The sequence below is a fragment of the Myotis nattereri genome, assembly GCF_964212035.1.
Source record: "Myotis nattereri genome assembly, chromosome: 3".
NCBI lineage: Eukaryota > Metazoa > Chordata > Mammalia > Chiroptera > Vespertilionidae > Myotis > Myotis nattereri.
In genome coordinates, this window is record NC_138077.1 from 7,252,267 (window position 1) to 7,278,137 (window position 25,871).

The following is a 25,871-nucleotide window of genomic DNA, read 5'->3' on the forward strand; positions in this document are numbered from 1 at the left end:
GCTAAGGGTGCTGTGGGGCCCGTGGCAACAGGCCATGTGCCCAGCTGCGCCCATGGAGGGAGCTCCCCTCCGGGGACAAATGCCCAGGGCTGGGGTGTCCTCTGGGGGCCACTCGCCCCAAACAGCTGGCCAACTGCCAGGTGGACCCTTAGGTCACACTTGGAAATTTCTGCAAGTGAAGGCTGTGATCTTCAAGGACCAGGGCCCTCCTCCCATTTGGGGGAAAATCCCTGCTTTTCCTTTATCTTGCCAAACTCAGTGTCAGGAGACACATTGTGACCGAGGAGGGGGAGGGGCTGGGCCCTCCGGGGCTGGCACTGAAGCAGATGCTGGGGCAGAACCTGACATGCGTGGCCACGTGAGAGGACATGAGGGCCACAGAGAGGAGGCCACGTCTGCCCTGTTCCGGGCCCCGTCCCCGGCACCCAACACAGCGAGGGCATTTGGTAGCATCCAAAAATGGGCATCGGACTGTGAGGCCACCGGTGTGGCCGCGGTCCAGGGGCGTGGCTGAAAACGCTGTGCTTTGAAACCGTCCTAAAGACCCATGACGCAGTGTGGCTCTAAACGTATCTAAAGGACGCTGCCGTGGCTGAGAACATTCTGGAATTGCCTCACAGGGAAGGCAGGCTCACCCATCAGTCTACTTGTCCCCTGAAGTGGCCACGCCTGGGTCAGGAGCCAGGGCCTCAGTGGCATTCAGGCAGGACGTCCAGGGTGAGAACACCCCCTCCCCAGCCCCCACCTTCCCGAGCAATCCTCGTGCCCAGGCCCCAGAGGGCGCGCCCTCGGCGCCGGTACCTTGCACGGGCTTCGGGAAGAAGCACCAGGGCACTTCAGGGATGGTGTCGGAGAAGCAGCACTTCCGAGACGCGCAGACCTCGGGGCTGATGCCGGGGTAGCCACAGTTCACGCGGGCCGACACTTCCATGACACACTCCTCGTTGTCTGGTCGCCGTCACCGGGGTTGGGAGAGGAGCAGCACAGACTCAGCTAGTCCCGCTATTAACTGGGAAATTCCCATGCGCCCCCGGGGACACCTCTGGATTTACAGCCGGGGCTGTCCGGAGGACCTTCTGGGGCTGGACCACCCACGGCCTGTGTACGGGTCGGTGCCAGCGGCTGGCCACCCCTTCCTCCCCACAGACGTCACCAGTCAGAAGACCTAGAGTCCTGGGGCCTCAAGAAAGTTATTTCTCCTCTCTGGACTCGATATTCCCCTCTGTAAAATGGGCTGCCCATATCGAGTCCAGAGAGGAGAAATAACTTTCAGGTTCTAAAGCATTTGGCCCAAGTATGAAAACCCAGCAGCACTTCCCCTCGAGGGAGGCTCCTGGCCCATAGCCAGCCTCAGAGCCCGGGAGCCTCGCATTCAGTCCCGGGAAGTGTGGGCGAGAGGCCAGGGTGTGAGTCCCAGGCACGGCAGCCTGCATTGCCCCCGCTTTCTTGTGTGCACGCCGTGGGATTGACGGCCTGCTCTCCTGGGCATCTGACATACAGCCACTCTCAGAAGTGGTCCTAGAAGACTTAACGTCCTCACACTGAGTCTGCGAGCAGTCACGTTAATGAGGTCCCATGAAATCCTCCTTCCCCTAGAACAGTGGTTCTCAACCTTCCTGATGCCGCGACCCTTTAATACAGTTCCTCATGGTGTGGTGACCCCCAATTTCATTGTTACAAATTGAACATAATTAAAGCATCGTGATTAATCACAAAAACAATATGTAATTATATATGTGTTTTCCGATGGCCTTAGGCAACCCCTGTGAAAGGGTAGTTCGACCCCAAAGGGGTCGCGACCCACAGGTTGAGAACCGCTGCCCTAGAAGCACCTTCCGGTCACACTTTTGCAGAAGGAGAGGCCCCAGCGTTGTTTATTTCTTCAAATACAGAGAAGCAGGTCTGTGCACACACGGGCTCCCACATATGTCTGCCAAAGGGGGCAAAGGGCTGCCCCTTGGGGCTCCAGGTGTGGACACAGGTGAAGGGGGACTTTCTCTTCCCTTTGGCGGCCTGGGCACCCGTCCCCAGCACCGTCAGCTGGGGCCTGGGCTGCGGGCTGTGGGCACAGGAAGAGGCCCCGCTGCCCTGCGGTTACCTTCCATGGGGAGTGGGGTGAAACACCAGGGCACCCCCGGGACGGTGGTGTCGAAGCAGCAGCCGGCGGCGAAGCACTGCTCACTGGTGATGCCCGGGAAGCCGCAGTTCTTCCTGCTGTCGGGGTTCATCCTGGAGCACTGGCAGGGGGCTGTGGAGAGATGCGTCACCACCCTCCGCGCTGCCCGGCCCCGGGCACGCTCGGGACACCGCCGTGTCCACCAGGGAAATGCAAAGTCTTGTCTCACCCACATGGGACAGGGCTTTGCTGCCATTGTGTCATTTGTAAAATATATAAAAAAATAAAATAACCTTCTAGAAAGAGGTGGACAGATGGACCCACGTGGAGACCAAGATGAAAGGTGATCAAAGCCGGACTCCAAGGAGCCCCTGGGGGGGCCTCCTGCCCAGTCCCTCTCCTCAAGAGGGCCCCCCAGCACCGGGGGTCACCCCGACCTTGTCCGGGAGGGAGGCCTTTCTCTGAGGTCTCACGGACCCCGGGTATCCTCCCTGAATAGCAGGAAAGCAAGTGTGAACCCCCACAGGGCTGCGCGTGTGGCCCACACCACAGGTCTTAGGTGCCTTTCAGGCTGCTCCCTCCCTCCAGCGAACGCAGCATCCTCCCTTTCCTCCTGAGAGAAGCCAGCAAGAACGGAGACCCCCAGGGGGGCTTCCGTGCCCCATTGGGTTTGGGCTCTAGCAGGTTCTCGGGGCTCGCTGCCTCAGAGGCCCCACTGCCCAGATGTGGACACTGAGCCACGGAGGGTCACTTCAGGGCGTTCACTTACAAGGTTTCCCGGCCCCCGCCATGGCGCACAGACCCAGGACGAGGACCGCTGCCAGGAGCCGGGCGCCTGCCATGTCCGCGCTCAGCTGCACCCGGGGCCGCTGCAGAATGCAGGGTTCCCGCTGCCAGTGGGCATTTTATCGATGTCTCGCTGTTTGCTCAGCAAGCGGAAATGACCTTTCTCTCTCACCCCTGGCCCCAACACTTTGGATCCTTTGTTAAGAAAAGGGGCTGAGGTAGCTCGGCTGGGAGACAGAGGGCCACGCAGGCGAGGCTTCCGGGCCAGGTGCCATGCTCTGGGCACCAGCGCGGCCTCCCCTGCCTGGCCTGGAGCCACGCCGTTCCAGGATGCCAACGTGGAAGACTGGCCACAGGCATGTCTGGAACTGGGCCCCACAGGGTCACACCCAGGAAGGGATACGCCGTGCATTTCTCCAGATAAAGTAGATGGCTACCACAGGAATTATATATATATATTGGGCCCAAGGCTATTTGGGGAAATGCCCAGGCCAGCTGTCAGCAGAGAGAAGACCCCCTCCTTCAGGAATGGGAGCGCCTCCGAGGAGGGCAGGGGACCCCTCCTCCCCGGTGCACAGATAGGGCTCTCCTGGCCCCTGGCCAGCACTTTCTCTCTCCATCTTGGGGAGGGGGCTGCTCTCCACAGAGATGAGTCTGCCTAGGTGAAAGGAGAAGCCCGGGTGAGTGCAAAAATAAGTTCATTTCAGCCACCCTCCGAAATTCCTCATTTTATCCTCCGTGGGAGCTCTCTGCATTTCCCAGAAGGTGGCACCTGCAACCGCTGTGCCCAGGGGTAAGATGCTCTGGATAAGGGAGTCTGTGGATGGAACAGAAAGAGAGAAGCTGGAGGAGAGACACTCCACAGATAAAGAGGAAAGATGTGGTGGGAAAGCCGAGAAGGGATCAAGCTCCCCGCCACCACAGGAATTACAGGAGTTGCCAATCTGTAATTCATTGGTTGCGCAACCAGGGACCCAAAGGTGCATGGAATCCAAAACCCTGGGTCCTCAAGTCTAGAGAGCAGGCCTCATGCTCCAGGGTTTCTGGGCGTCCAGTTATGACATCTCCAGACTAGGTCCTTGACTGCCCACCGCTGTGCAACCAATGGGACTCCATCTTTGGAAACGTTGCCGAGTCAACTTTCCCTGCTCCATGTCCCTGTCACCCATAGTCACCACCAAGACATAAGCTCCTTAATCATCTGTTCTCTCCTGGGTTCATGTCCCCTCTGTTCTCTCTGCTTCCTGTTCCTGGACCTGACTTCCCACTGCCCCCATCCTGACCCTTCCAGGGTTCCCGCTGAAGCCATCTGATCTATGCCAAAAACACAACTTGACAAGTTACTTCCACGTGTGGGGAAATCACTATAATAGACAGTGGTGTTTGCAGTATAAGTGGCACCCTCTGTGAACTTGGAGCTGGGCACACAAGTGCATCTCCAACTGTATTGGGTGTTCATGCTCCCATTACATGAGCTCAGACGGGGGCTGGACATTGACCTTGAGGCCTGATGTCTCTATCCTCACACAAAAATGATGTTCCTTGGAGATGCAGGCTGCGAACCATACCACTTTCAATGCCTTGCCCCACTGTCATCTGCAAACCATCATTCTGTCTCCTTTCCTGCAAATCTTTATAAGTCTTAAAAGGATAAATTTAATCTGCAAATAAAAGAACTACCTATCAGAATGAAACTTAGCATTTGTTAAGGAAGATAACAAAATCCAGACACACAATAATGTTTAACACAAAACCAAAGTTTATTCATCGGACAAAGAAGCATGACCCATAATCATTAGGAAAAATCAGTGAATAGAAACAGACACAGATTCTGCACTAAAGTGCTCAAATATTTAAAGAGAAACATAAAAATATAATAAGATTACAAATTTTAAAATTTGAATAAAGAAATGGAGACAAAAAGTGAACCAAGTGGAAATTCTAGACATGAACAAATATATCTGAAATGAAAAATTCACTGTCTGGGCTTTAGACTAGAAGAAAATGCTGATTCACCTGAAGCCTGTGCAGCACATATTCTCCAAATTGAAGCATTCAGAGCAAAGGCATTAATAAAAAGTTGAATATAACCTCAATGACCTGAGATAATGTCAACCATTCTAACATACATATAATTGGTGTAGCATTGGAAGAAGAGCAAAAAAGTACAGAAGAAATAATGGCCAAAATATTTTTTGTAAACTTGAGGGGAAAAAATATAAACTCATAGGTCCTAGAAGCTCAATGTTTTTTAGAGAAGTTCTAGGTTCACACAGAATTGAGCAGAAGGTACTTTTTTAGACAAACCAATAGTGAACCTGTCAATCGTAAACCTGTTCTCTAAGGAATTTTGAAGGAAGTTCTTGAAGCTGAAGCTATGGTGGTCCCTTAGTGCAGGGCAGGAGTTCTCCAGGTTGCTGCAGCCAGGTCCCACCCACCTAGATTTATCCGGTGATGGCACCTGTTTGACCTCTGTAAGCATTTGCATTTACAAACCACTCTAGTCCTCATGACTTCTCACTTTGTTCGCTACAACTGTCTCCTAACTCGTCTCTCAGCCACAAATAGTTTTGTCCCCATCCAGACAAAAGTCAGGTGCCTTACTCCTATATAATAAAGACCCAGCACCCATAACGGTGTAACAACCAGAACAACTGCTCAATCAGTCTCTATGATGTGCATTGACCACCTCTCGGTCCCTCCCCCCGTTACCCACAACCCGCAGGCTCCGATCGCAGGATAGCGAAGGGAGAACACGGGGAACCGGGGTGGGTAGTGGCAGGGCAGGACTGGGGACTGGTAAGCGGGCAAAAGATGGCCCTGAGCCCTAACCGGTTTGGCTCAGTGGATAGAGCATCGGCCTGCAGACTGAAAGGTCCCAGGTTCGATTCCAGTCAAGGGCATGTACCTTGGTTGTGGTCACATCCCCAGTAGGAGGTGTGTAGGAGGCAGCTGATCGATGTTTCTAACTCTCTATCCCTCTCCTTTCCTCTCTGTAAAAAGTCAATAAAGTATATTTTAAAAAAAGATGGCCCTGATCGCAGGCTAGGCCTACCGGCCCTACCTGCACATGGTTTCGTGTGCTGGGCCTCTAGTTATCTTTATAAAATGAAAATCTATAAATGCCACTTCTCTGCCACTCCCCTTGCTTCTCATGTCCCATAAAGTACCAGGTATGAGTTTCCTGAGTAGGAAAAGCAACACCCTTTATGATCTGGACCCACATACACATCCATCCTCTTCTGTTGCTGGGTCTTCCTCACAATGTAGGCCTATCACACTCCTCTACACACACCTTGTCCTCATCTCTCTCAGTGCTCTCCCTCCACTCTTTGCCTTCCTAACTCCCTTCTGTACTTGAGCTCTTAATTCAGGAGTCACTTCTTCCTGAAAGATTTCCCTTACTTCCCTCAGAGAGATGACAGGTCTCTCATCCCGCTCCCAAGAACCTTTTGTTCACCTGATTCAAAACATCAGCTGCGCCTACATTTTAAGTGGATATTGACTTTTCTTTTGTTAATCGTACCAAAGATAACAGCTAATACGTACTGCAGGCTAACTTTGTGCCAAGTGGCCTGAGGATTTCACAGGCTGGATCATAACCTTACAGCAATGCAAAGGAAGGGCTAAAGCTATTGCCCCATTTTATGGTCCGCACAGGAAGATATCTCACTCAAATAACATAGCCAGGAAGGGCAGGGTGATACCCAGAGCTGGGCCTGTTCGCTGCGTATCTCAGCGCTGGACCCAGGGTCTGCACATCAGGGACTTCCTTAGAGAGGGGAGTGGAGTAAAGTAGTGGATAGACTGCACCCCAGGAGCTGAGGAATGGGGACTTCCCACCTAGTGTTGCCTGCTACCCAAATTACCTGTAGAATCCATAAAATAATATCTAGACATCGATATATGCACGTAACTGAGGCCAGCCTCCTCGCGCCTCTGGATTACAGTGTCATTTGTAAAGGGAGGTGGGAAGAGGGCTTATTCAGTGCTCTCCAAAGTCTCATGTGCCTCCTAAAGCCCAAGGAGAATCATATCTCATTTTACACTATCATCAGGGAAAAACTATTTTTATTACCATTTACATGCCTAGTGCCCTTAAATGTAAAAGAGGGGTGTGGGGCGGGGGAGGGGGGGGAGGGATGAACAACATACAATTCAGTTTCCTCCCCAGCTTTCCAGGTTTCTGGAGTTTGGTTGTGCTGATCAGTGGAGTGGGTAAATAATAGTCTTTGAAAGCCCATGATTGAATTTATCTACTTAATAAAGAACTAGGCCGAAGCTAGGAGAAGACATACACAGATGAACTAATGCTGGTGAGAATTTTGACACAGAGTTTGGGAGGGAATGAAATTCAAAATTTCTTGAGGAGTTATGTTTGGGAATATAATTGGGTGGATATACCTTTTAGCACATTTTCCAGTGTGTTGTGCAATGTGATTCGTCCTTATACTTCTTTGAAAGACGTTATTCAAGATGTACATTACTTTAAGATGTCTCTTTGGTATCTGAGTGGGTGCTTTGTTTTACTTTATTTGACACCACCCTAAGACAAGCCACAATCTTGTTGATCTTAAAACGTCAAAATATTTAAATCATTTAGGTTACCATATCAAGGCAAACTGATATATTATAGTAGGAGTTGACAAACTATGGGATATGGACTCATTGCCTATTTTTTAAAATAAAACTTTATTAAAACACAGCCATGCCTATTTATTTACACATTTGTTTATGGCTACTTCCAAGCTGTGATGGCAGAGTTGATTACTTGTGACAGAGACTGTATGGCCCACAAATCCTAAAATATTTACCATCTGGTCCTTTAAGAAAAACAAAATCTCCCCAGCTGGTTTTGCTCAGTGGATAGAGCACCATCCTGCAGACTGAGTGGTCCCGGGTTCGATTCCAACCAAGGGCATGTGGGGGGCGTGCAGGAAGGAGCTGATCAATAATTCTCTCTCTCACCATTGATGTTTCTATCTCTCTCTCCCTCTCCCTTCCTCTCTGAAATCAATCCTGTATAATAAAAGCCTAATATGCTAAGTGTCTGTTCAACCAATCAGCCATTCAACCAATCAAAGCATAATATGCTAATGATATGCTAAGGCCGCTCAATTATTCACTATCATGTGCACTGACCACCAGGGGACAGATGCTCCTACCAGTAGCTAACTTGCTGCTGGGATCTGGCCAATTGGGACTGAGCAAGACAGGCCAGACACACCCTGGCGCCTTCCCACAGTCGCTTCCCGGCTGGCCAACCTCCCACATCCCTCCCCGGCCAGGCTGAGGGACCCCACTGGTGCATGAATTCGTGCACCGGGCCTCTAGTGAAAAATAAATAAATAAATCTGCCTTTCCCTGTATTATCATCTTAAAAACTCTCTAAAAATAAACCTTTAAAAGTTTAAAAATTGTTGAAAGACTATTCTCTGTGCGCCTCTCATATCTGTGCATGTCTTCCTAACTGTCCCTGTGGTCTGGGACCTAAAATTAAGGCTCAGTGTTCAGTGGAACTGAGAGGGCCTCAGGAGGCCTAACCACACGTCCTCCTCCCCGCCTGTCCCCACAGATAAGATCCCTGGCCAAGCCAACCTCCTTATGGGGGACGAGGCACAGTTCCCGCTTGCCCTGAGTAGGGGCTCTCACTTCCCTGCCAGCCCACAGAATTATCCAAACAAGCCAATCTCATGCTCCGTGGGAACCATGGACACCCTGCCTTCTTGATGCAGCAAAGCCTCCTCCTGCAGTGCCTCCATTGCTCACTCTGTTCCTGAGTGCACCCCCAGGTGGCCCTGCATGACCTGTGGGTCCCCCACTCCCAGGCTGTGAGCATATGTGATGCAAGCTGGAGGTGATCTCAGCTGTCCAATGTTGGCCATCCCCGCAACCCTGGATGGAAATACCCAGCCACCGCCAAGGAGATGAGTAGGAGGCTGTCAAAACAGCCCTTCATGCCAGACTATCTTTCCAAGGATGTTTGTGGAGCAAACAGTCCGGGAAGGCAGATATGGCACTTCCATCTGGAGCAGAGGCAGGCAAGCTTACTGCCCCTAGAAAGATTTGAGTCCTTACGAAGTCAGGGTTCCTGTCCTGTAATGCAACCCACTGTGTGTTCCAGCGTTTGTCTGAGCCCATCTGTGCCATCCCAGGAGGACGTGGGGGCACAGACATGATGACCTCAAGCTGCTTGCTGCACGGGGAGTAACACAGTCCTTCATCTCTGAACCAGGACGCTCCTGTCTCCTGCCGGCACCCATAAAACTACCAGCTTGCAAGCAGGGTAAACTCTGAGCTCTTTCGAGTTCTTAACATTGATGACCTAGAACTGATTAAATAAATAAAACACCTTCAATGTTTGCCTTTAGCATAGAGGTTCCCTACTTATTAGGCCCACTCAACTTCATTGCACCTCAGATGTACATAGATATATGCAGATCTGCCTCATTTAATCTGTTCGCTACCCCCAAAATGTCCAACTCAGGACAATATTAAGACCTGAGAAGAACAATTAAGAACACAAAATCCTACATACAGATGATGTATTATTGAATTGTACACATGGAACCTATATGATTTTATTAATCAATGTCGCCCCAATAAATTCAATTTTTAAAAAAATAGAAACACCTTTAAAATACTGCAATACTATACATCTTTCTGTTACTAACTATAACCTTCTGTCTGCTCCAACCTTTAAGTGGATGACTTTTTTTCTAATGGCCATTGACATTTGGATCAAATATCTAATTGTTCCCTAATAGCCACTGGTGTTTTCTATCGTGCTCATATTTATTGAATATTTTCACAACCTGCCCCTCCCACTCTCACAAAGAAAGGCGAGGGAGTTTTCTTAAGTTAACAATATCCTTCTCAGTGACTCTGCAGATATGATCTTAAGCCACAACTTGGCTTGGAGAATTGGTTCCTGGCCTGGTCTTTAGTTCAACATCGTCTGAACAGAACCCTATTGTGTGGGAATTTATCAAGGCGCATTGGTAACCTCCAGTGCACTACCAGCCACAGAACAAACAAGCTCACGGATCAAACTAAGACGCTCAAGCCACGGCGTGTGTGAAATCAATCAATAACCCAACGCGAGAGCCCGGGCAGGTTAACACTTCCCGCGGGTGCAAGTGGAATGACCACTCCCCCCTGGATCCTGCGCCATGAGGTATTCTGTCCTGTCCCACTCTTCGCCTTTCCAGCAACGCATGGTAGCCAGGACCAAACCTGGGGTTTGCGCAAGGGGCCAGGACACGGACGGTACCTGGGGCCACCCACGCTGGGGCCTTAGTGAGGCGTCTCAGAGCTGGCACTGTGGGCCCCACTGGAGCCCACAGTGACCCACAGAGCAGCCCCGCTGGAGCCCACGGCGACCCACAGAGCGGCCCGGTGGAGCCCACGGCGACCCACAGAGCGGCCCCGCTGGAGCCCACGGCGACCCACAGAGCGGCCCCGGTGGAGCCCATGGCGACCCACAGAGCAGCCCCACTGTTAGTCTGCTTCTGGACTGACACCTGGGGCCCATGGAAGCCATGATGAGAGCCACAGATGCCTGCCTGGCTCGCGGTTGACATGGCAGAGCTGTCAGCCATGACATGCACTGCTACTTCTGATGCGTGGCCTCTCCGTCCTCTCCCATCCATAGTAACACTGCTGCTGTTCCATCCTTTGGATCAGGGAGCACCTCCTGCAGGTCACGGTCACCTGCACCTCAGAGGGGTTCCCGCTCTCTGTGCCTGACACCGCTAAGCCATGTATTCAGGCGTGGGAGGCGTTAGGGGTTTCCCTCCCCTGGCTGAAGTCCAGCGGTTTTAGGTGCAAGAGGGCCCTGGCCCCCAGATGACCTTCCACACAGGTGTCCTCAGACTAGTTTCCAAAGCTGGGGGGAAGAGGAGCTTGGCTTCTTTAGGGACTGTGTGTGCCTGTGTGTACATGTATGTGTGCATGTGTGTGCATGTACGTGTGCACATGTCTGTATGCATGATATGTTCCCCAAACTGTTACGTGCCCCTGTGCCTTATTGGCAGCGCTGTTCTTACTAAGGTCGTTATCACCCCAGCTAGCTTTTCCCCTCCGCCCTCCGTGTGCTTCAAGGACTGCAGTGACCCAGAGAGGTCGCCATTGCTTCCTTAAGACACCAATCTGCCCCTCGCCCCACCTCCTTTGCCCGTGTGCTCATGGCTGAGAGAGACTGAGGTAGGGATGTGGTGTGATACCAAGCACCCCATCCAGGCCCCCCACCCTGAGATGATCACTGGGGCACTGAAGGGGTGGATGCACCGGGGGTGGGGGGCTGCCGTGGGTGGGGGTGGCCCTGGGCAGGTTCTGGTGCCTAGATTCCTGGGCATGAGGAGGAAACGTCTCACTTTTCTGGAGCCTTTCTGGATTCTCTCCCCAACCTCCTCCTCTCTTATCTCACCCCACCTGGCTCTGACCATGAAAAGGAAGTGGCATGTCACCCAGGCCTCTGTCCCCTCAGGGCCACCAGCCCACCTGTCACCACACCAGCATTCAGCAGCTCCCCCCGGCCCCCAAAACATGAGTGAGTGCCGTAGGTCCACCGGACATGTGTGGGCGGCAGAGGAGGGATGGCCCAGGGCGTGCTCCTGACACCCCTCTCAGCATCTTGGTTCCAGATCCCGTGCGGGGGGCACGGCCCACAGCCTCGCGCTGTCAGCTCCCCGTCCATCCTCAGAGCTCTACCTCCAGGTCTCTGCCCCCACCCACCCCCCACCCCCCCCACTGTCGGAATTCTTCTGGGTTTTTGTGAGTTTCCAGGCCAGTGTGGCAGAGAGCAAGCCACATCTTCTGCACCCACTCTGAGTCCTGCGCAGGGCGCTGGGCCATGACAGGACAGAAGCATGTCATCGTGCTGAGCGGGGACACCCCCACAGGAGCCCCCAGTCATCTCCACGAGAGGCCTGGCGCCCAGATGTGGGGAGGGGGACGCTGATGCCGCCAGCCCTGTATCCATTCCGTCCCTTCACTGGGCCAGAAGCCAGGGAAACGAAGGAAGGTGGGGACCCACCAAATCGGTCTCCTTGTTACTGGCCTCTGGGCCCGCATGCTGACGCATTCGCCGGGAGGAAGGTACCCGCTGCTAGATGTCCCTGCCATAAGGCCTTTGGGTTAAGGAGCCCCCAGTCTACGTGTCATGGCTCCCTGGGAAGTGTCATTTCACTCGCGCAGCCCTCTGGGAGGGAAAGGGGCAGGACCACATGAAAGGCCTGCTGTGAGCCCCACCAGGGGCCTGCATGTGTCTCAGAGCCACGGGAGGAACAGCGTGGGCGCTGTCCCTGTGTCCCAGACCCCTCCTGGCTTTCTCTTGATGGCCTCTTTGAAATTATTAGTAAACCCCAACCGCGGGCGGATCCCTGACTCCAGAGTGAGCTGTGCCGTCCAATCGGGGGTCTGCTCACCCTGCGGGTCATTCAGCACTGTCAGCGCCTTGGCCTCAGTTACAAAATGGGGTGAGGACCAGGAAGGGGGTGAGGACCAGGAAGGGGGTGAGGACCAGGAAGGGGGGAGGGTCAGGAAGGGGGTGAGGACCAGGAAGGGGGTGAGGGTGAGGAAGGGAAGGAGGGAGAGGAAGGGGGAGAGGGGGAGGAAGCGGGGGAGGATGAGGAAGAGGGGGAGGACCAGGAAGGGGGGAGGGTGAGGAAGGGGGGGGTCAGGAAGGGGGGAGGGTGAGGAAGAGGGAGGGTGAGGAAGGGGGAGGGCCAGGAAGGGGGGAGGGTGAGAAGGGGGGAGGGCCAGGAAGGGGGAGGGTGAGGAAGGGGGAGGGTCAGGAAGGGGGGGTGAGGAAGGGGGAGGGTCAGGAAGGGGGGAGGGTGAGGAAGGGGGAGGGTGAGAAGGGGGGAGGGCCAGGAAGGGGGGAGGGTGAGGAAGGGGGAGGGGGAGGAAGGGGGAGGGGAGGAAGGGGGGAGGGTGAGGAAGGGGGGAGGGTGAGGAAGGGGGGAGGGCCAGGAAGGGGGAGGGTCAGGAAGGGGGGAGGGCCAAGAAGGGGGGGCTGAGAGAGACTGAGCAGCTAACTCCCAGGAACTATTGCCTCCAGAGGCTGTGGCAGGAGATACTGCATCTCGCGAGGGATCGGAGGCAACCAATTGGTTTCTTTACCTGAACTGTTGGGCAGAGGTTGTGAGCGATCAGATCAGCTATGGACACGAGAGAGAAGGGGCATTTCTCTGAACGTTCTCCAGTGAGGAAAAGCCCCGTGATCCCCACAGCACACAGAACACGACACACACGACGGCACACGTGTGTGCGGCTGTCTGCGTGTGCTGGGGTTCACACCCTGACAGCCCTGCCCGTGCACGCACTCCTGGCTTCTGGGCTCTGGACGCACTTGTCCTGGTGGCCACGGGTTGGGAGTGATCGATCTGACTGTCCACGCCCAGCTCAGGCCCCTCTTCCTCTTGGGAACCAGCTGGCTGTGGGGAGCAGAAGTGCTCCCCTGCTCCTGGGACCCCAACAGTTGTGCAGGTTGTGTCCAGTGCGAGGGCACCTGAGAGGAGGAGCCAAATGGGGGAGCGATGGACTGAGCTCCGGGGGCAGGAGGCCCGCCCGGAGCTGGTGTCTTCTCCTCACTCTCCCTGCAGCTGGGGGCCGGGGCACCCAGGGCTGCTCTGTCACACCGCTGGCCCGGGTGGCCGTCTGTCCAATGCCAGGGTGTCCTGGGCAGGTCCAATTGGCTCCCTGTCCTTCCATTTGCCTGTCAGTTAATAAGGTGGCACGTGGCCTTCGCATGCCTCCCTTTCGGGGGGCGGGGGGTGGTTTTCCTTACCAATTCCACACTGTCAGCCCCACAGAGTTGTTCTTCAAGATGGCAGCCAGTTTGGCTCAGTGGATAGCGCGTCAGCCTGCGGACTGAAGGGTCCTAGGTTCCATTCCGGTCAAGAGCACATGCCCAGGTTGCAGGCTTGATCCCCAGTAGGGGGCATGCAGGAGGCAGCCAATCATTGATTCTCTCTCTCTCATGGTTGATCTCTCTCTCTCTCTCTCTCTCTCCCTCTCCCTTCCTCTCTGACATCAATAAAAAAAATTTTTTTTTAAAGATGTCAGCTCTGCAATTTTTTATTGTTAACACTGTCAGACTTTGCTGTGGATTTTATCTCCTGAGCTAGTTTCTGCCTGGGGGAGTGAAGACATTGACAGGTAGCTTTTGCTGCACGGCAGTGGGTCATCCACAATGAATTTTGCAAGAGCATTGATAGTGTTTGGTGCCTGTTTTCATGACTTGACAAGGGTGTGGCTGGGAGGTGCTTCTGGAAGACTTTGCCACGAAGGGCCTTGTGCATGGACCCCGGTTGCTAACAGCCACCGAGGCAACTTCCGCAACCCTGTGGCCAGGTCATCCTCTCACCCACCCCTCACAGCTCACCCGGGACCGTGAATTTGTGTACAACCCATGACAAGAAGCCAGCGGCGACAATGAGCACTTTCCTTGAAAGAAAGAAAAATCATTTTTTATTTCTAAAGAGAACTAAAAGCACGAAGTAGCGTTCATCTCTATTCATTTCCAGGTCAATTTTGAGCGGGAAAAATCAAAGCAGTCCATGCACGCGGCGAGCCGAGGCTGAGGAGCAGAAGCTGGAGATGAGCGGGTGGCGGCGAGGCTGAGCGGCCGTGGCCGGGGGTGGGGGGTGGCCCATTCTCAGTGTAGACGCGACTCCCACCGAGAGCGGCTAAAATTCACACTCCTCTGAAAGGGAAGGGCCGGGAGAAGAGATGTTAGCGAGGGGGCGGATGTGCTCTCACTTGGCAGTAATGCCAGGGGATTTCTGACTTGACAGTATCGACGGGAAGATTCTTCAGAAAACATGGCCCGTCTTCATATTTTGTCATTCCCTGCCCTCGCACCCCAAGCCAGCTACGCATCACATTCTCCGCAGGCAGCCTTCGGTGCGGCTGTGGAGCAAAGCCGGGGAAAGGCAGGTTCCTCCCCACCTGGTCGTTCAGCCCCGCCTCCCCGTCCCAGACCCGGATCCATCGTGATTTAGGCTAAACCGCTCCTCCGGGCCCCGGGGCCACAGTCCGGTGAAAACACAGCTGGCAGTGCAGACAGAGTCCCGAGGCCCGTGCGGGTTTCTCACGCGCCCCACGCCCTCAGCCCCGCCGCGTTGTCACGGACGTACCTTCCGGGACGTTGTTGACGACGTTCAGAGGGTAGAAGCACCAGGGGTGCCCGGGGACGGTGCTGTCGAAGCAGCAGCCCTTCGCCGCGCACTGGGCGGGCGTGATGCCCGAGAAGCCGCAGTTGCTCCTCTGGCTCGGGGCCATCACGCACGTCTCTGCAGGCGCAGGGGCGGGGGACAAAGGTAAGCCGGAGCCCAACTCCTCGCTATTTCTACCCGCACCCCGGCCCGCTTCGTTCTCCGTTCTCCGTTACATCAGCAACCGGCTGGCGGCCGATGCAGACCCAGGCCTCGGGTCCGGGAGGGAGGCCCTGTCCTCATTTCCTGACATGACAACACGTCACCTCAGGGAAACTGCAGGGCGCCCGGAATCTGTAACCCTGCACCCACCTGGACAACGTATTCATTAGCGCATTCATTTCAACGAACAATTATTAAGCATATTTACTCAATCAATACATCTATTGGGCACCATTTGTGCGTGCTAGGAACAGGAGATGACACAGCAAACACAGGCAGCGCGGGTTCCTCAGAAACCGAGCTCCTGCCAGCTCTGTGCCGGGTGGTGGTGACCCAGAAATTAAAAATAAAGGCATGCTTGTTACGAGACCAAACTCAAATGGAGGAGAAAGCCAAGTATGTGTGCAAAGCAGCACAGTGCGACCATCCTAGTGTGTCCAGGTCAAGCACAGAAAGGACAAGTGACAACAAGGCTGAACAAAGCAAGGAGGGCTTCCCGTAGGAGGGGGTTGGCCTCTGGAGGATGGAGCAGTGGGTGTTCCAAGCAGAGGGAGCAGCATGGGCGATGGCGTGAAGGGGAGGAGCAAGGTGTGTTCGAGGAGGTGTAAGTCCGTTGGCAGAGACGATGCAGAGGTTGAGGTGGGTGGTCTGAGAGGAGCTAGGTCAAGGGCTAGGGGGACACCGTTTCAGCCTGAGAGCCACAGCTTTCACCAGGGGAGGGATGAAATGACCCAAAGTGGAAAGCACCCAGGGCAGACGGGCCAGCTGACAGCTCCCTCATGGTCTGGCTGCAAGATCTGTGGGATCTGCACTCGGGGCCAGAGGCTCTGAGAAGGCGAATGCGGCAGGCTGAGGCAGGCAATGGGAGGGGAGCCTGGGACGGGGGCAGAGGAGGGTAAGGGCTCAGAGGTGCACATGGCTGTGTGCCATGAGCGAGAAGACAGGGGGGATGCGGAGCGAGGCCTTGGGAGCGTCGACAGTAAAGGGACAGAGAAGGAAGGAGGCTGAATAGAAGGAGGCTGGTCAGAGGACAGGTGGACTGAGATTCAGGCCAGAGGTGGGCACAGTTGGCCTTGACCCGGGGCATCTGACTCCATGAAAGACAATTCCTCCAAAGACAGTTGGATGTGGGACACTCCCCCAGACCCAGAGGGCAGGACACCCACATGCATTCCTTTGTGAAATCCAGCAAAGCACGCTAACATAGCAAGTAATGTTGATTCAGCACTTTGTAGCTTGCAAAGCACTTTTCACAGACATCACAGACAATTGATCACACTCCGAAGATAAAGACCTTGAGACACAAACAAGTTCAAAGGAAGCAGCAGTGCCCTCTCTCATTGGGCAGCTCCCATGGACTAATATTGACGGAACGCGAACCAATGGGGCAGGTGGTTTGGGCTCTGCAGAGCACAGGGCCCAGAGAGGTTCTCGGGACGCCCACCCGTGGAGTAGGCACTGGGACATCTGTGTAGACTTTAGGTGGTCCCACTGCCTGGGGCAGGGTTTGGCTGGGACATTTAGAAGTGCTATTCATACACCCTACCTCAAAGCTTGCTCTTTAAAATACGACATTCAAGAACAGCCTCATAGTGTCAGGACTGGAAGACAGCGCCGACCAAGGAATCCCACTTGCTCACAGCAGTTCTCCAAGGTCTCACTGGCCCTTCCTCCCGCTGCTAGCACCACTTGCTTCTGCCTTCCAAACCCTCTCAAGGGCCTAAAACAATGCTTGGCTCAAAACCACACACTGTGAAACAAAGACCCCCATCAGGGCTACCTCTCTACGCCCATGTGCTCCCCCCACTCCCCCCAAGAAGCAGGAAGAGGGCTGCTTACCTGTCTGGACCTGGGCCAGGCTGCTGAGGGCCAGCGAGAAGACCAGGAGCAGGACGCAGATCGCCTTGGGTTCCATGGTGGCCATGCCTGTCTTCTCTCTGCTCCCAGGAGAGTGCAAGTCAGGGGTGAGAATCTGTCTGAGCCCTCGATTTTAAACCCGGGCTCTGTTTGCTGAAAGAGTGTGAGATAACATTTGCCTAAGGAGGGTCTCACAGCCCTCCACTGATTAAAAGGTGTTTTCTAAACACGGGCAGGCCACACGGACGCGTTTGCTGATAGAGGGAAACAGTGTCTCGTAGTCATCTTGGTGAGGGATTTGAGATTCAGATCATCCCGCTCTTATCCATGGGAGTCTCCTCAGTTCACTGGTCCGTATCGGCTAATGTCAACAGTACACTCACTGGGAAGTGATTCATCGCGAGAGATGGCCCACGGAAGGCGCAGTTGTGTGAACAGTGGCTCACGGGGTCCCTGCCACACAACTCAGGGAGGAGAAGGAGCAGAGGAGCCCGCCCGCCTGGCCTTGGCCTTTCGACCTGGGCCATTTTCAACCATTTTGAGAATCCAAGTCCGGGGCAGGGGGGAGCTGACCTCGGCAGGATGAGCAGGAGAATGACAGGCCTGCCCCCCTCCCCTCCCCAGGGGACTTGAACTTCAAACTTCATCTTCCCTCTGTTAGTGCTGTCTGGTTAGACATTTCCATGGCAACTTCGTATGTGAGCCGAGCACCCTCAGGTCCTTCCCCGAGGACACAGGGCCTGTGCGGAGCGGCTCAGGGTCCAGTCGGCACTGCCATCCTCCTCACAGGAACTCGTGAGCATTGTTACTTATTTATCTAAATTAATTCTTTTCTTTTCTTTTGTGGGGCGCGGTTACGGTGTTTTGTCCAGGTTCAAGCCTCGGACTAATGAAAGGACAGGGTCCTCTCATTGCCACGTGCAAGTCCCAGCTGGAGGGCAGGGCCCACCCAGCACAATTATAGCCAACAGCTATGGTTGTAAGCTTGAACCTATGGTCCGAACACGTGGCCCCACGTGCCTGTGTGCTAGAGTTCAGGTGCATGTTGTTGAGTAGGGTTGGAACTCACGAGAATGCTGTAAACAACGTGATCACGCCCCTACTTTGCCTCGTGGCATCAGCTATAAAATAAAGGCACGGCTTGTGGGCACTGGCGCTGTCTCCTCATCAGGGAGCCGCGTCCCACCGAGACCCAGCTTTCATTCTCTTGTCTACCTTTTCTCAATCCTTTCACCCCCCGACTCAGATCACTGTTGGCCGTAACATTCTTTTCCTTTAAAAATGAAGTTGCATGTACAAGAGCAGACATGGAAACTGATGAAGTAGAGGTGCTCTTCCCTCCGGCGGATCCCTTTCCCCGTGTCTGTGGGGTCGGTTGCTCATGTCCTCCCAGGGGATTCCTCAGGGCCACCTCCACCCAGCTGCCCTGCTGCCCTGCCTTGCTCTGGCTCTTCCTCTGTCATGGCTCTTTCTTTTTACATTTATTTTTATCTTTGAATGTCTGAAGCGATTCCCTTACATGCCATGCTTGTTGTTTACTGCCCCTCCCCAGTAGAATGGAAGGGCCCTGATGCAGGGGCTTGGTCTACTCTGTGCATTCAGGTGGCCTCAGCACCTATAATGGTGCCTTATTAAATAAACTAGAGGCCCGATGCACAAAATTCATGCAAGAGTAGGCCTTCCTTCCCCCGGCTGCCGGCAGCGGCTTCCCTCTAGCACCCAGGATCCAGGCTTCCCTCAGCCCCAGCTTAGTACGGAAGGACACCCAGAAGGATGTCTGGTCTAATTAGCATATTATGCTTGTATTATTATAGATATCCGTTGAGGAATGGATGGATGGATGGGTGGATGGATGGATTCATGACAGTAGGAATTTTTTTTCTTCAGTGAGAGATTAGGCTCCGAGAAAAGCGAATCTCATCTGGGACAGAAGAACCCGATCCTGGTGGCACCTGGATCTCCAACTTCTGCCTTCCAGAACTGTGAGACAGCAAGTTTCTGTTGTATATTCAGTTGATGGTACTTTGTTTGCAGCCAACCTCGGAAACTAATACAACCAGAGTGACTGTGCACTGGACAAAGAAAAGTACTTACACTTTCTGAAGGTCAATAAATAGTAACTCTGAAGGCCATTATATACAAGCTCTGAACTGACACTAATATTCAAAGGCCCAAGGCCCACGTGGTTCATCAAACAGAGGAACTGGATTTCAGGTGTGAGATGGCATCTTGGCTCAGGTCCGTCTCCTGGGTCCAGTGAGGTCACACCCATCCCTTGGGCAGCCCCCCAGGCCCAGGATAGATACACTTGGTAGCTGTATTGCTTCTCTGATCCTTGGAGTGAGGGATGTTACCATGGAAGTCTCTCACCAAGACAGTGAACCAAAACCAGCATCTCAGTCCAGGAGGGACCTGCAAAAGTCAATGCCACCCTCAAGGACTTGAGCTTGCAGCCGTGGTCATTGCACATGCCCGTTGGCCTCACCTGTGTGGCCAGGTGCGTTGTGGAGAATGACTTGAGAGCAGGGTCGGCACAGGTTCACGGTAAATGTCCAGGGAGTCGTTATTTCAGGCTCGGTGGGCCACACGTGGGCTCTGCCACATCATCCTTGTTTTATTTTTGCAACCTTTGAAACATGTACAGATCATTTCTTAGTTTTCAGGTTGTACAAAAGCAGGCCACAGGCAGGATCTGGCCCACGGGCTGTCATCTGTCCAGCCCTGTGTATAAAGTGTCACAAATGTCATCAAGCGGTGATGACACCTGCAGCTGGGGAGCTGGATGTGATATCGTTCCTGGAGCAAACTCCCTGGCACCTGATATGCAGCCATTGACCTAGAAAATGTTTGCTTTCCCCCCATTCCTTTCAGAAAAGATGATCAGATGTATTTTGCCTCCACATGGCAGCGACAGCAATATACTAGTACGATGTGGACTTGGGGTTGTGTCACGTCTGCATACTCAGGAGAGACCTTGAACATTTTGCTAAACATCCTTCCGGCCTGTTACATTGCAGACATGATGTTGAGTTAACTGGATTTTGAAAACCAGAAGTAAGATGGCTTAGAGAAGCACACGTGTGTCAGAGATTGGAGCTGCGAATGTCCAGGAACCTGGCCCTTTAGTGGACATATCCTCTGTGAAGGGGAAGACGAATGTCTGCCTCTGTTCCACTCACCCAGTACCTCCTCACAGGCCTCTTTGGATCTGGGAGGGAATACAGACTACATTTGAACAGGCTGTTCTGGCTCATTTACCAGCTGCCAATAAAGTTTGAAATTTTGAGTGGAGTCAGAATAATAAATGGCTCTGCAGAAATCGGTCCAGGCTGTCACACAAGACACCCTGCCACGTGGGCCCAGAAGTGTGGACGGTTTGTGACGTATCCACGGCAGACGTCGGCATTGTGTGGCATCTTGGGGAAGTCCAAGATGAAAAACAGCAGGTTCCGTATTAGTTCTCTGTCACCATGTGACAAACGACCCCAAAACTTAGCGATTTAAAATAAGAAACACTTACTATCTCACAGTTACTGTGTGTCAGGTACTGAGTGACAGCTTAGCTGGATTCTCTGACTCACAGGCTGCAGTCAAGGGGTCAGCAGGACTCAATTCAAACTCGTGAATGTGAAGACGTCCCAGTGGCATAGGCTCAATACCACGAGTTTCTCCGCATAGTAATCGACTCCACTTCTGAGTTCCCATCCTGCCAGCAGCAGGGGCTGGTGCATGATCCTGGATGTGGCATCGTGCCCAGGAGCAGTGGCTGGCAGCCTGGTGGCAGGTTGGTTCCGTGAGAACGCTTCCATCACAGAGGGGCAGGATGGAGGGCCTGGTCTGTACATGCCCTCCCTCTGAGCCGCAGCTGCTGGCAGACCAGCACTGGGAATTTACAGAATGCATAATCCCATGCAGGGGATGCATCAAACACATTTCAGGGCCAGGAAATCTAACAGTGTCCCCGCAATTCACTGGCCTTCCCACAGGCCCATCACCCAGAGCAGATAGCTTGACCGGATGATGGGATTGTCTGCTCTGCCGCCAGTGGGTGGATTCCCACTCGGCACATGCCTAAGCCAAAGTGCCCATGTCCAGGAAGCACACAATGGATGAAGGAGCGGCGTTCCTCATGTTAAAGGAAGTCACTGCTGGAGGAGGTTTTGCTTCCCGTCCCATGGCCGTGGTCTTACGGGTTGGAGCGCTGTTGGTCTGAGAGAGGCTGGCTTCCACGTGGAAACCCCACTGGCAATGGAGACTGACCTCATGCCAGTGAACCAACAGTCAGAGGAGGCATATCCACTAGAGGAACTGGTCCTAGAACCGAGGGACACTGTGTAACTGCTACACAGTGGGGATGAGGAGGGTGATGCATGTAGCCCAAGGCGGTCATTGGGGCTTCTGTGAGTGCTTTCTCACCAGAGGTCCTGGTCGATGGGAAACTGAGGCAACCCAACACATATAAGACCCACAAGGACCCATATCATATGCATGTGAAGATCTGGCTCACTATCACCAGGCAAATGACCACGCCCCGCTGAAATGGGCCATACATGGGGAGGGGGCTGTGGCCACCAACTCTGACCCTCTGACCAACAACCAAAGCAGTTGCTATAGCAGCTGTTTTACATAAATTAAAGAAAGTAGCATTAAGTACTTAACTAATTTCTGGAAGATTTGGGTATTTCTTGGGTAAGCCTTGAAAGCAATAGATAACAGAAATAACAGAATAACAGAAATCGTCTAAATGTATATTACATATGTAGGTAGAGAGCAAATTTAACTATGTAAAGTATTTTAAACTTCTTTAACTGTAAAATGTTGATCATATATATGATGAACGAAGGTTTAAAATCTTTGAAATATAAAGAGCTCACACAAGTTGAATTTTCAAACCCTGGAACTCAGATGGAGGCAAAGAGCATGGACATCCAATTACAAAATTACAGGAAATGGGGAAAAATTATTAGCAATCAAAGAAATCACTTAAGGTAACAACAATGTGCAAGCCAAGCAAGTTGTCAGATTTTGTTTTTTAATCAGAAGAGTCCGTGCTGCTGAAAGTCAGGAAAACACAACCTGCACCCACGGTGGCAACGGGCCCGCCTTCATGATGATCAGCGTGGACCTGGAAGCAAGGGGTCTAGGAAGAGCACTCGCTCTGACCCCGTAAATCTCCTTCGGGGGCACCCTCAAGAAAGAATCCCAAACACAGGCAGATCGTCCCGCATAAAGATGTCCTCAGAAGAAATCTTAGCCATTGTAAACAATTGTAGAGAATGCTGGTTGGACGATGCACGGTGAAATGCGAAGCTCCGTGGAGTCTGTAAGAGCCTGGAAACGCTCATGCTGCGGGTTAAGTCATAAAGAACAGGGTCAGGTTTACAAACAACTCAGCAGGAAAAGGAGAAAAAAGAAGCCACACCAGGGGGTGGGCCCGAGGGGTGCAAGGATGTCACACCAGTTTCCTCGGTCTCTGTTCTCCTAGTTACCGAAATGTTTCTATAGTGAGCAATTATTTTTGTAATTGGAAAATCTTGTATTTTAAAATAAAATGTAATGATTTTGCTGTCCCCCAAAAAAGAGAATGAGGAGAGTTCCCCTGCCCCCCAGTCGGTGAGTCAAGAGGCAGTCATGGAGGGGTATTTGAGCTTGGAGGGGTTGCGCTTGGGCCACGCCTCGCTGACGTGCCTGCCCCATGACCCGCTTCCTCATACCTTCCCTGAAGTTAAACACAGGAGTGGGGCTGGTGCGAGCTGCCTATTATCTCTTAGATTTCAGCAACCCCAGGATTAGGCCGCCCACTCCCACCCATGGAGTCCTCGTCCCACCCAGCCTATTCCAGACTTGCTCACGAAGGGACCGGGACACCTCTGGGTGCAGAAATGGTAGAACAGAGACCTCCCCCAGGCCCCTCCACACTCCTCCTGGACTCACCCCAGCTCACGCTTCCCCACCTTTTTGGCTCCAAAACCACTGTTAAGTCCTAACTGTGGGTCCTGGGAATGTAAAGGTAGGAAGAGAGACGGGACACAGATACCTAATTCCTCACCTCCAAGCCATCCCTGCCTAACCCCTGACTCTGCCAGCCTGCAGTTACTTAAACCGCCAAGCTCAGCTCGGCACCCCTAGGTCTGAACAAAGCCTTCTCCCTCCCAGCAGGTGAGTGGAATTCACCTGCTCATTCCTGGCCTGGGGTCCAGGGAGCTGGGGTAAGTGTGGGCACCATACCTCCCCTCCTCCTCTGTACCTCAGTCCCTGAGGTGAGTAGACCGGCCGGCCCCCTCCGCTCCCATGATGCTGACTGCGCCCTTCCCCCCTCCTGCGGACCCTGGTGGGGTTTTTCTCTCTGGGCCCCAGTGCTTCCTCTCTCCTGACTGTGAGCCCTGCTCGGCCCAGCCCTGTCTCCTGCTCCCATAACCCACCACGCTCCCTCCTGCATTTGCCCCCCGCCCTGGTGGATCCCTTTGATGTGGTTCTTCGGTCCATTTCAATCCATGCCTACCCCCGACATAGGTGTGGGGGTACAGTTTTTATTGAAGGCATGAGGATTTCTATCTGGCCTGCACCGTGTGAGCGATCCAGCTGACAAAAGGACAAGAAGAATTACATGTGCCCTTCCCGGTTTGGCTGAGTGGATAGAGCATCGGTCTGCAGACTAAGAGGTCCCAGGTTCGATTCCGGTCAAGGGCATGTACGTTGGTTGCAGGCACATCCCCAGTAGGGGGTGTGCAGGAGGCAGCTGATCGATGTTTCTCTCTCATCGATGTTTCTAACTCTCTATCCCTCTCCCTTCCTCTCTGTAAAAAATCAATAAAATATATATTTTTAAAAAAGAAGAATTGCATGTAAATAACCCACAAGTAGCGCTTTCCCAGATGGCGGCCGGCAGTCCCTGCACTGCCCTATGTTACATGTCCCACGACCGAGGCCCGAGTGCCCACTGGGTCAGTGAACAGCCACTACTGACCAATGGCGAGACCTTCACTTACTGCACGAAGGCTGTGCACTTGATCATCTCTAAAGATCCTCACTGAACTCTACTTCTAATTTGTACCTTTCACTTCTTCCTTTTTCGTTTACTTTTTCTAAGGACAGTTGCTGAGAGCTGGGCTCTAGAGCTCAGGCCAACCTGACGCTCACCCACCGGTTGGGGAAGGGTGTATAAAGGATTATGATTCCGGGGCCAGGTCCTATTTCGTCGGCTGTGTCCTTCCCTGGTCTGGTGACCCTGCTGGGCAGTGCCTTCCTGAGGACAGAGGCCCCGATGACAGGTGTGGCACCGCCAGGGGGGTTGTGGAACAGGCCACCTGTCCGACTTAGTGTCTGTCCGTGTCCCAGCTTCTGCGCAAACCTCACATCTGCTGGAGACAAAACCGGTAACATTTCTCCCACTCGCATCATTAGAGGTGCTCCTGGGAGTTTATGCAAAGAGAAACGACAGAAATAGTGGCCTAACAAGGGTCCTGCTCCTAATCCCCCTAAACTCTACCCAATGCAGGTTATCAAGGAGGGGTCGGGGGTGGGGGGGACTGGGATGAGGTTAAAAAATACCCGAGCCCTGTGGTTGCACAGAGACGGGGGAGGCCTCGAGCCCAGGCTTCCCCTCCTGCCCTTCATTTGCTGTTTACTCCAGGGCGGCGCTGCCTCCCTTAGCAATGGAAACCACAGTCACCTCGAAGCAGTCTTCATCCTCACGCCTCAGGTGTCAACCACAACCCCAACACGTCACCACGCAGAATAAGAGCCGGCCTGTGCCACTCAGCAGCCGTCCCCACGGTCGCCAGCAACCATGAGTTTAAAAAGTGAGCGGCTTCACTTTTTAAAATAAAGTATAAGAGATCAAGGCCCCCCCTATGTTACTCTCTCTCTTGCATTCTCACTCGCTTCCTTCCAGGGGCAGAAAGATGTGGCTGTGAGCTGCCGAGCTAGGAGCCACCCCGCCTGGGGTCCCACGTGAGACACCCCCATGCACGTGGCAGGGAACGGCCTGTGAGCCACTCCTGGTCTGTGACATTCTACTGCCAAACCCTCCTTTAGAAAGCAAACGGCGTGGTTCTTAAGTGTTCTGACGGGGCTTTCAAACTGCTGCTTTGCAGCCCGACCCTCAATCTTTCTCACTTTTCCATAGACGGAGACCACATTTCAGACAGTGACATGGCTTTTGAGAAATTATTTTGCCTTTAAATATTTCAAAAGCATTTGTCCTCACCGATCAGCAAAGCCTCAAAATACACGAAACAGAGACGGATCTAGCCGAAAGGGGGACTAGGCAAGGCCACCGTTATAGTGGAGACATCGACGCCCCCTCCCAGGCACAGCTGGGGGGTGTCTAGACAATATCAGCCAGGACATAAAAGACCGGAACTCCCCGCAGCCAGCAGAACCGACCTGGTGTTTACAGGGCATTTCCCCCGGCAGCAGGATACACCTTTGTTTCTAAGCGCCCGTGTACATTTATCAACACAGACCATACCCTGGGCCATGAAATAAATCTTAACAAATCTAAAAGAACTGAAACCACACAGAGTGTGTTCTCTGACCACAACTCGATCAAACGAGACATCAGGAACAGACAACCGGAAAATCTCTAAGCACGGCGAAACTCAGTAACACGCAGGGCAAAAGCAAGTTTCAGGCACTCAGACACATGCCCACAGGCACACACACACACACACACACACACAGAAATTTCAAAATAGGCAGACCTGAATGAAAAGGAATTACATTCT

General features: G+C 53.2%; 2 protein-coding genes across 2 annotated transcripts; both read right to left on the reverse strand.

Annotated features, from left to right (window-relative positions):
* Positions 1 to 643: 643 nt before the first annotated feature.
* TFF2 (trefoil factor 2) lies at positions 644 to 2,979 on the reverse strand (the record flags this gene model as incomplete). The annotated part of the gene is made up of 3 exons (XM_081088047.1): positions 2,886 to 2,979; positions 2,099 to 2,248; positions 644 to 948 (listed from the first exon to the last, which is right to left on the reverse strand). Exons 1-3 carry the CDS (start codon positions 2,956 to 2,958, stop codon positions 644 to 646), a joined length of 528 nt encoding a protein of 175 aa, XP_080944173.1. The 5' UTR covers positions 2,959 to 2,979.
* An 11,616-nt stretch (positions 2,980 to 14,595) lies between these two features.
* Positions 14,596 to 17,209, reverse strand: TFF1 (trefoil factor 1; the record flags this gene model as incomplete). Its single annotated transcript, XM_081088048.1, has 3 exons — positions 14,596 to 14,612; positions 15,046 to 15,201; positions 17,125 to 17,209. The coding sequence occupies 3 exons, from the start codon at positions 17,207 to 17,209 to the stop codon at positions 14,596 to 14,598; spliced, it is 258 nt and encodes an 85-aa protein (XP_080944174.1).
* Positions 17,210 to 25,871: the final 8,662 nt, after the last annotated feature.